Here is an 11,214-nt window from a genome sequence, read left to right as displayed (position 1 = left end):
CTGGCATTCCTGGAGGCTTGTTTTTTGCCAATGTCTTCAGTGCCACTTAGAGTCCTTTCTTCAGTACCATTGGTTCTTGATAAGATGCTTCCTCCTGAAATGGTGGAATGTTGACCAATTATTGTTGTTTATATATTCCTCTTTTCTTCTTTTTGAAGTTGTCTGCATCACGCAATATTTTGCCAATGCTTGTGTTGTTATTAAGTGTTATACAATCAGCCCCAACTCATAGTGACCCTATATAGGGTTTATAAGGAGTGACTCATGGATTTGAACTAACAACCTTTCAGTTCAAACTGACCTTGTGGTCTAGTGCTTATCCCACAGCACCAGACCAGAGAATTCTTCAATATTTCAACTTGAGTCTCTTCTTACATCTACTTTGGTCATTTCTTTCTATCCTGTCCTTAATGACCTTTTGCTTTCTTCTATACAGTGGTCTTATTGTTCTCCTACAATCACTCTGGTCTTCAGTCTTTAGTGTTCAGTGCATCAAAATCTGTTCTGAGACAGTCTCTAAATTCAGGAACATACTCAAGGTCATGAAGTCCTGGTGTGGTGCTGTAGGATAAGCACTGGACTGGTAAACCACAAGGCCAGTGGTTCAAATCCATCAGTCATTCCTCAGAAACTGTATACAGGGTTGCTATGAGTCTGAACTGACTTAATGGCACTGAATAACAACATACTCATGGTTGGAGTTTGGCTCTGTAGACTTGTTTTAATTTCCTTCAGCTTCAGCCTGAACTTGCATATGAGCAAATGATAGTTTGTTCCATGATTGGCCCCTAGCCTTGTTTTGGCTGATGATATTGAGCTTCTTCATGGTTTCTTTCCACAAATGTAGTCAATTTGCTTCTTATGCATCTATCTGGTGAGATCTACATGTACAGTCAACATGTATATTGTTGAAAAAAGGTATTTGCAATGAAGAAATCATTGTTCTTATAAAACTCTGTCATGTGATCTGAAGCATTGCTTCTATCACCAAGGCCATATGTTCCAACTACTGATTCTTTCTCTTTGTTTCCAACTTGTACACTCCAATCACTAGTAATTATCAATGCATCTTGATTGCATGTTTGATCAGTTTCAGACCAAAGAAGTTGGTAGAATTCTTCAGTTTCTTCTTCACTGGTTTTGAAGTTTGGTATGTAAATTTGAATAATAGTCATATTAACGAGTCTTCCTTATAGACATATGGATGTTATCCTATCACAGACAGCATTGTGTTTTAAGATAGATTTTGAAATAATCTTTTTAATGATGTTCTTTTTTAAGCAACACCACTCCTCTTCAATTTGTCATTCTCAGCAAGTAAACCATGGTGGGGTGGTGGTGGTGGTTATGTGCCGTGGAGTCAGTTCTGACTCATAGTGACTCTAGGGTTTCCAAGGCTGTAAACCTTTATGGGAGCAGAAAGCCTCATCTTTCTCCCAAGGAATGGTTGGTAGTTTAGAACTGCTGACCTTGAGGTGAGCAGCCTGACTAGAAACCACTACACTACCAGAGCTCCTTATAGTAAACCATATGATTATCCTATTCAAAATGGCCAATATTTGTCCATTTCAGCTCACCAATGCATAGGTCTCTGTGTGTTCCATTTCATTTTTGACAACTTCAATTTTCCTGGATTTATATGTCATGCGTTCTATTCTGATTATCAATGAATGTTTGTGGCTTTTTCTTCTCATTTTGAGTCATGCCTCATCCTGAAAGCTTTGCTCCATCCACATCATTCAGGTCGACTCTACTTTGAGGAGATAGCTTTACTTACCCAATTGTATTTCTAGGGCCCTCCAGTCTGAAGGTCTCATCTTCTGGAACTATATTAGACAGTATAAGGTTTTCAGGGGTGAATCCCTCAGAAGTGGACCATCTATTTCTTCTTTCCAGTCTGTTCTTAGTCTGGAAGCTCTGATGAAACCTGTCTACTGTAGGTAAGCTTGCTGCTGTCTGAAATACCAGTGGCATAGCTGGCAGAACAAATTGGCAGTAGATCTACAGGACTTTCTTCTAAGATGCCTCTTGGTGGACTTCAACTTCCAACCTGCTGGTTAGCATCCCAGCATATTAATCAAATGAGCTGACATGGTGAGGTTCTGTCAAGGATTTGATTTTGTGGTAAGCAGTCCGGTGCTTATCCTACAGAACCACATCAGGGCTCCACGACTTTGAAAAAGGATTTTTGTAAAGTTACACATATACTTAGCCACAAGATTCAGGAATTCCATTCCTAATTATTTATCCTAGAGAAATGAAAGTTTATGCTCACACAAAAACCTGAATGCATAGTAATTTTTCGTAATCATAAAAATCTGGAGACACCCAATGTCCTTCCACTGATGAATGGATAAATTAACTATTATGCATTCATGCAAAGGAATAAATCTCAATAATAAAAAGGAATAAACTATCGATCCCTGCAACCACAATGGTGAATACTGAAAGCATTATACTAAGCAAAAGAAGCCAGATTCAAAAGGCTACATCCTATATGATTCCATGTATTTGATATTCTATAAAAGCCAAAATTACAGGGACATAAAACAGATAATTGCTTTCCAGGTGTTGAAGGTAAGATTGACTGCAAAGAGCCAGGAAGGAAGTTTTTGGAGTAATGTTGTTTGTAATATGGTTATTTAACTGCATATATTTGTCAGAACTGATAGAATTGTCTACTGAAAAATGGCAAATGTTACTGTATGTAAATAATACATTTTTATAAAAGGAGCTAATTGCCCAGACAATGGTTTATAAAGCAAAGTGATCATAGAAGGGGCCACCTAAGATTCCCCATGTGCACCTTGGAAGTTTGTGTCCTGCCACGTCAGATGAGATAACTATTGTTGTTACTGTTTTTAAGTGCCACCAAGTCAGTTCTGACTCATAATGACCTTGCGGTTAGCAGTCCAGTGCTTATCCTACAGTGCCACACCAAGACTCTGATATAATTATTATTAATGATTTCATTTATAATTTATTTAATTAAACATGTATTGTGCCTTCCAAATGCTGGAGGGTGGGGTAAGTTTGGAAATGAGGGAAGAACTTAGTCCAGTTCCTGTTCACAAGGGGCTCACCATCTAATAATAATAATAATAATAATAATAATAAAAAGTATAATATATTCATCATCTTTGATAATAACTAAAGATTCAGAATATAATTAGACTCTGCACATTACCTTATACAAAGCAGCAGCTAAGCATTATGAATAACGCTGCTGGCATTTAGGAGCAGTAGAACAGGGTAATAATAGCTAGCATTTACTGACTGCTTACTATGTGAGAGGTGCTATTCTAAGCACATTAAATATGCATTAACCCATTTAAGCCTCACAAAAATCCTGTGAGCTAGGAGCCATCATTATTGCCATCCTTTTACACATGAAACAATAAAGTCACAGGATAATTTCTTAATTTGCCCAAGGTTACAGAGCTGGTAAAAGACAGAAAAGGAGTTTAAAACTTACTGGGATGGCTACCTGTAGCCATGATAATATACTGCAGCATTCAACTGCAAGGTTGGTTTGAACTGTGAGGTTGGTGTTTCAAGTCCACCACCTGCTCCTTGGAAACCCTATATAGAGTCTCTATGAGTCATAACAGACTCAACAGCATTAACAGACAACAGAAGAGATTCCTGGTATGGTGTTATAGGATAGCCCTTGACTGCAAAGGTCTGCTTGAACTGCAAGGTTGGCAGTTAATGCCCACCAGTCGCTCCTTGGAAACCCTCTACAGGGTTGCTATGATTTGGAACTGACTCAACAGAACGTAATCACAACAATAACAAGGATAAGAGAGGAACGGTGACCTGGGTCACCTGGACTCCTGAAGTTTGAAAGCAGTACTGTAACTGCTGCTCATTTCTCCAACATCAGAGGAGAAAGTCAACCATATCTGGACAGATCAAGTATGCAAAACTATCTAAGAGACCAGGATAAATTATGCTTCCTTTGGGTTCCTTTTCTGTGTTTGCCTTTTACCCACCCTCCATTACCAAGCGATTGGTGTGGTAGATAATGGAAGAGACAAAGAAACAAAAACAAAATAACACTAAGCTAAAAAGTCCAACAACAACAAAATTCCTATATCCATAATGTCACCATCCAAAGGTAACCAGGAGTCCTGGTGTGGCGCTGTGGGTTAATGTGCTGGACTGTAAGTCGGTTTGAACTGCAAGGTTGGCAGTTCAAGCTCACCAGTTGCTCCTAAGAAACCCTATACAGGGTCACTATGGGTTGAAACTGACTCGACGGCACTTAACAACAACAAAGGTAACCACTGTTAACATTTTGACATATTTCCTTTCAGCCTTTAAAAAAAGAAAAAAATAAGTATTTTATTTACATAGCTGAAATCAGGCTGTAAAACGTAAGTTTGGACCTTGTCTTTTTTTCATTTCAAAGTGTAAACTCTTCGCAAATATCATTTTATTATGTAAATAGATGCATAATAATACATCATATGTATAGTTTATAATGTAGTAGTTGCTCCTTCACAGTTGGATGTGTAGGTTGTTTCCTAATATTTCACTAGGATAGATAGCACCACTATGGACATCCTAGTCCATAAATCTTTGAGTGCACTGCAAATTATTTTTTTAGGACAGTTTCCCAGAAATATAATTATTAGGGTAAATGTCATGGAATTAAAAAAAAAAAAAGATTATGTAGAGATATAGTATTCTTTATAAATAACAAATGCACTCTTTACAGATTAATGGGAAGCCTTCCAGGGGCCAAAACTTGTGCATATGTTTATTGCTGTGCATAAGTATAGATAGGAGGAAGGTGGGTAGAGGAGGCAGTTTTGGGGACTTTCTCTTTCATCAGGGCTTTTTCTCTTCAGAGCTATCTCCCAGTTGTGGGCTGCATGCTAATGAAATACTGATCATATGAATGCCAGCTAATGGAAATTAATTTCAGGTATGAAGTTTGTATGCCTTTTCCAAGTAGATCTGCTACCGCAACATTTTTTACTTGGCACTACGCTTGCACTGATATTTTCCCAACAGTTCCTCCTAGATTCTGGGTGAGATGGAATTGGGTAGTCATTATCATTCCCAATTCTTTCATCAGAAACTAAGAGCTAGATGATGAGAGTGCTGGGAATAGAATTTTAGTCTCATGGCTCCTAGGATTTAGTCCCTAAACACATGGATGGAAAAAACCATGTCTTTTCTGTGTGCGTGCAGTGATTTTGATAGGCCCATTCTTCATCTTCATGGAGTCCTAGCGTGGTGCTATAGGTTAAAGCACTGGACTGCAAGGCTGGTTTGAACCCCAGGATCCATGGTTCAAACTTACCAACTGCTCTTTGGAAACCCTATACAGGATCGCTATAAATCAGAACATATTCTACAGCACTTAACAACAATTCTTCATCTTTAGGAGTACCTTAGTCTCCTAACACACAACATTGTGTTAGTTGAGTAAACTTAGGTTTAAGATAGAAGTGAAAGGAACAGATGACAAGAGGTCTGGAAGCTTGGGTTCCAAAACCAGGCTTTTTCAAAACTTTCCAAGGGATCACTTCTTGCAAATCACTTCTCTCAGATGATTAGTTTCTCCATTTAAAAAAAAAAAAAAAAAAGTGTGCTGGGCCAAGTTCTGAAGTTAAACTGATGAGAGTTTGAATACAGTCTGTGTTACCTTGACCAAGTTACTTAGCCTCTCTCAACTTTGGTTTTGTCTTCTCTAAAAGAAGGACATTAGTATCTACCCCACATAATTATTGGGTGAATTAAAAGAGATCATAATGTATGTAGAGTCCTTGGCACATACTAAAAGCCCATAAAATGTTTTTAATTTTGATTAATTAATGTTAAGGATTAATGCTGAGGATAATCTGTCATTTAGTAAATGTTGGTTTTGGTGATATATCGGTCTTGGCTATCATTCTCAGTCTTTGTTGTTGTTAAGTGCCGTGGAGTTGGTTCCGACTCTAACGATCCTGTATAGGGTTTCCAAGGAGTGCCTGGTGGGTTTGAACTGCTGACATAGTGGTGAGCAGTCCAGTGCTTATCCTACAGCGCCACACCAGGACACAACATTATCCGTCTTGTTGTTAAGTGCCATTGAGCCAGTTTTGACCCCTAGCACCCCTGTGTAGGGTTTCAGAGGAGCGGCTGGTGGGTTTCAACCGCCGACCTTGCAGATCAAACTGACCTCGCAGTCCAGCTCATTATCCTGCAGTGCCATACTGGTGGTGGTGGTTATGTGCCCTGGAGTCAGTTCGGACTCATAGCGACCCTGCCATACGAGGACTCCATTATTGGTCTTATTATTATTATTTTAGCGGAGAGTAAGCCTGCAGTGTAGTCCTTGTGTGACGCTATAAGATAAGCACTAGACCATAAGGTCGGTTTGAACCTCAAGGTCATCGGTTCAAACTCATCAGCCGCTACAGGGTCGCTTTGAGTGGAACCAACTCGAGGACAGTTAACAACAACAATGACAAGACTTCAGTGAGGAGCATGGTGGCGCTATGGGATAAGCACTAGCCTTCGAACCATTTTGAGTCCACCAGCCGCTCAGTGGGAGAAAGATGAGGCTTTATGCTCTGGCAAAAATTTACAGTCTCGTTATGAGTAGAACGGACTCCATGTCACTTAATAGCAACAAACCTTCAATAAGTGATAGTCATTATTATTTTCTGTTTTCATTTCCCTCCAATGCCTTAAACGCCAACCATTCCATTTTCTGGGTTTCTCCTAACAGTCCATGAGTTTTCACACCCCAGCGTTTGTGTCTAATCCGTTTCCTCTGCCTAGTTGGCTCCATTTCTCCTCCTCTGGAGTTCCAAAGCTCCAAATCCTCTGGGATTCCTCGTCTTCACCACTCCCTCCTCCCAGTCAGAAGGAAAGGCTCCTTGATTTGTGTCCTGCTGAGAAAACAACTCCATATAGCACTTATTCCTTTGTGCTTGGTGAGGTTTTCTTTCTTTCTTTTTTTTTTTTTAACTCTTTCCGTTCCTGCCGTCCGATTGACGGCCCCAAGGGGATGGAGCCGGAGGAGTCCTTGGTCTTCCTCGGTGTTTGGCACTCAGCGGACAGAGTAAACTGGCCCTCCTGCAGAGGGGTCAATTTAACCCCTAGAAGCCTGGTGCCTGCCCTCCCCTTCCCTTCCTCTCCCGCGCCACAGTGAATCTTTTTCCTCTTCGAACTCAGATGCTCCTTCCCCCGCACTCCCCCTCACCTGAACCCGCCCTGCTCCCTAGGGGTCTTGCCGGCTCCGCCCCACATCCTTCCAGCCTTTTAGTAAGCCGGCGCGTTCTCTCTTTCTCTAGACCCTTGGCGGAGACTTGGGGGCGGAGCCTCGTAGCTAAGGGCTAGGAGCCTGGCCAGGCGGCGCTGCGAGAGTAGTGGGTTCCAGACGCCGCTACCGCAGCCGCCGGGCCGGGGGGCGGGCATGGCCGCAGGCGTGTGAGTGCGAGGGGCCTCCGCCACCATGTCGGGGGGCGCGGGCGCCGCCCGGCTCTGCTTGCTGGCGCTCGTCCTGCCGCTGCTCCCGTCGCTGGCGGCGTGGGCACCGGGATGGAGAAGTAAGTGGCGGGCAAAGAAGGATGGAGGCGGCTGGACTGGGTGGTCTGAGGACCTGGGCCTCCAGCAACTCCACCGGGCCGGCATCCTAGCGGGTCCCAGGCAGGGCTTTGTTCCCATGTTGTGCGTCCCGGGAGGTTGTGGTTGTCGCGGAGACTCTGGGCGGAAGACCACCAGCTCCTTCCCTGCTTTTCCTCCCCCTCTCTTCTTCCTCTGTTTTCCTTCTCTGGCTTCTTTTCCCGTTGCTCTTCCCGGCTCTCCTCCGTTTTCTCACGGTCCCTGATCTCAGCTCTGCCTTTCTTGGAATCTCTCGTCTCTCTCCTAATCACTCTGGCTCTCTTTGTTTGATGTTTCCTTCTTTCTTGTCTTTTCTATTCTTCTCGCCCTTTCTCGCCCACCTATTCACTGCATCACCCCGAGCGGCCTGCCGGGCGTCAGGGTCCCAGGGTCGGTAATCCAGGTCAGGTGCACGCTGGTGAGGTGAAAAATACCCCAGACCGAATAGGTAGGTCCCTGGGAGGCACGCTGGATATCTCAAGACTGTTGATTCTGGACCCCTGCACTGGGCAGACCACTTTGGAGAGATAATCCGATGAACTCATTTTACGGGCGGGGAAACTGAGGCACTGGGAAGGAGAGGACTCGCTTACGGCCATGACACGGATTGGAGTTAACGCCGAAACTGGAAATCAGGACTTTCTTTGCGCTCCACACAAGGGCCGCACTACTTGAAGCTCAGTTTCCCCTTCTGTGAAGCCAAGAGACTGCATTCGCTGCATCCAACTTGGATGTTGAGTGATAACGGTGTGTCTCCTAACTAGTTTGCCGGACTCTTCCTTTCCCTGTTACCTCCCTCGGCTTCACCATGCTGATTTAAGGGAAGAGACCGTCCCAAGGGGCGATAGGGGCGGTGACCCGGTTGTGATTAAAACCCGGGAAAGCTGAGCCCTGGCTCCACTGCTGCAGATGGGCTAGGCTGGCCGAGACGGCTGCCTTGCGGGACCAACTGTCAGCGTTTCAAATTAAACAGGGTGCCTGCCCAGACTGCGCGGGGCGGAGCGCAGCGCAGCGCACGGGACCCCGCTGTCGCAACCAGCTGACCGGCATCGATCCCTGCTTTCTATCCAAGTGGGGCGGCTCTGCTCGTCTGGGTGGTGCGGATCTTCCAGAGACTGCGCTCCAGCGGGCAGACCCAACCGACTTTTGAGCTCTTGTACCGCAAGAGAAACTGAGGCATAGGGCGCTCACAGAGATTTCGTGAAAGGCCTCTTTTCCTGGCGTCGGGGTTTCCCTGAGGAGTAGGGAGCCGGCCTCGTTTTACTCAGCTGTGATTTCCCAGAGCCTATCAGGAGCCCTGAGTTAGTGCATGTTGTTGTGTGCTGTGGAGTTAATTCGCACTCATAGCGACTCATAGGATTTAAGTGTTGTGAAGTGTCCTCGGGTCAATTCCAACTCATACCGACCCTGTATAGTGTTTCCGAGGAGCGGCTGGTGGGTTTGAACTGCCGACCTTGTGGTTAGCTGTGATTATCCTACAGCGCCATTCCAGGACTCCAATATGTAGCGAGTGTAGCGGAAACGCGTGAAGAAAGCACAGCCATTTACTAGTCGGAGCCGGCACAAGCGCCTCAGTGAAGTGGAGTCGCTGTAGAAAATCTGGAAAGTAATATAAAGTGTTGTTTTTTTTTTTAAATAGTGACCTATAATCCACAAAATCTCTTTTTTTCTTCTTCTTTTTCTCTCTAATCTTATGTGTGTTCCTATAAATATATATTGATAACATTGGAACCATACTGTATGTACTTTTTGTGTCTTTCATTTTCCCTTCATATTATGGGTATTAACAACAACATTAACTTATCCAAAAGTAAGATTTTAATGGTTCTATAAATTCCATCAAGAAATCTCAGAAGTATACATTTCAAAATGTTAAAAAAAAAAAAAAAAGACTCATTCAAATATAGAATGAACACGTGGCAAAGACATTCAATTCATTAGCGAGTCAGAAGCAGGATGGTAAAAGTAGTTCAAAGGAGCATTTAAGGAACAGGGCCTACAGCAGACGGTGGAGAAAGAACTGAAATCAGATGCTAGGACACACACACAAGTGATAATGCCCAGGGATGCAAAAAACAAACAAACCCCTAATTCTTGCTTTATCTCTTTTATTGTTGTTAGTTGATGTAGAGTAGACTCAGGGCAACCAGGTTAAAGCAGAACTGCTTCATAGGGTTTTCAAGACTGTGAACTTTCTGAATAGGATTGCAAAGCCTGTCATCCAAAACTCTCTGGGTGTATTTGAAATGCTAATGTTGTTAATGCCTGTTAGTAAGTTCAGATTCAAAGACACCCTGTATAGGGTTTCTGGGAAGCAGTTGGTGGGTTTGAACCACCGGCCTTGTAGTGAACAGTCCAGTGTTTATCCTACAGCACCACACCAGGATTAACTCCTGTTATTAATGTTGTTAATCGCTGTCTAGTTGGTTCAGACTCATAGCCACACTGTATAGGGTTTCTGAGGAGTAGCTGGTGGGTTTGAACCACCAACCTTGTGTTTAACAGTCTAGTGCTTTTCCTAAAGCATCACACCAGGACTCCCCTGATGCTAGTTGCTGTTGTTGAAATAAAATTATATTTGTTGTTGTTGTTGTTAAGTGCCATTGATTCCATTCTGATCATAGCGACACTGTATAGAGTTTCCAAGGATCAGTTGGTGGGTTTGAACTGCAAACCTTGTGGCTGATCCTACAGCACCACATCCTTATGCTAATAGGTGGGTTCAAACTGCTAGTATTCAAGCTCTTCACTATTTGCTTAGCCATTAAGCGACACTGGGCAACTCCTTTATCTTTCTACTATACTGAAATCATTTGCACCTCCACCAGACAGAAATCTACAGGTAAATAGAAATCTATAGTAAATAGAAAGCCAAAGATACATTCCCTAGATAATATTATAATCCTGTTAAACAATGCTCCAAGATAAGATCGAAAGGAAATTCAGCTTATTTTTTGCCTTATTTTCAAGTTTTAAACAATTTTTTCTTAAGCTGTCACATGTTTTATTATTTAGCACTTATATCCCTTTGATTGTTTTTTGTAACTTTAAATATAATTAAAGGGTCCTGGTGTGGTGCTGTAGGATAAGCACTCGACTGCAAGGTTGGTTTGAACTTCAAGGTTAGCGATTCAAACTCACAGCTGCTCCTTGCAAACCCTATGCAAAGTTGGAATGAGTTGGAACTGACTCTATGGCATTTAACAACAGCAACAACAATAAATTGATTTATTTAAATAGCCTATTAAATACCATATAATTGTTTTTTTTAAAAAATGTTTTATTGTGAATTATGTGATAGTTTACATGGGAGAACATTAGTTTTACATTCATTCTATCATATATCATTTCATTGCCATGGTTACAATCCCTTCCATGCATCATCAAGCAATTAAATGGTATACACTATAAAAATAAACCTGCATCCTGGTCGTCAGCACACAGCCCCTCTCCCTTTCTGGATCTAAAATCCCCAGCTGCTCCATATCTCCACATCATCATCTCTGTCTCCATTTCTGGCATCACTACTTCTCTGGGTGGGTTCTCACTCTCTGCTCTTATCCGTTGATGGTCCCAGGGACCTCAGTTCCTAGATTGAAAAGTTAATCA

General features: G+C 42.7%; 1 protein-coding gene across 1 annotated transcript in view; it reads left to right on the top strand.

Moving 5' to 3' along the window:
• Nucleotides 1–7,333: 7,333 nt before the first annotated feature.
• Nucleotides 7,334–11,214, top strand: part of ADAM19 (ADAM metallopeptidase domain 19) — a 145,323-nt gene continuing 141,442 nt past the window's right edge. Inside the window, exon 1 of the mRNA XM_006863931.1 lies at nucleotides 7,334–7,550. Within this exon, the coding sequence (XP_006863993.1) occupies nucleotides 7,457–7,550 (94 nt within the window). The 5' untranslated portion in view covers nucleotides 7,334–7,456. The remainder of the gene's footprint in view (nucleotides 7,551–11,214) is intronic.

The sequence above is a fragment of the Chrysochloris asiatica genome, unplaced genomic scaffold (genome assembly GCF_000296735.1).
Source record: "Chrysochloris asiatica unplaced genomic scaffold, ChrAsi1.0 scaffold00057, whole genome shotgun sequence".
In the NCBI taxonomy this organism is placed as follows: Eukaryota; Metazoa; Chordata; class Mammalia; order Afrosoricida; family Chrysochloridae; genus Chrysochloris; species Chrysochloris asiatica.
This window is presented reverse-complemented; position numbering and strand designations above follow the sequence as displayed.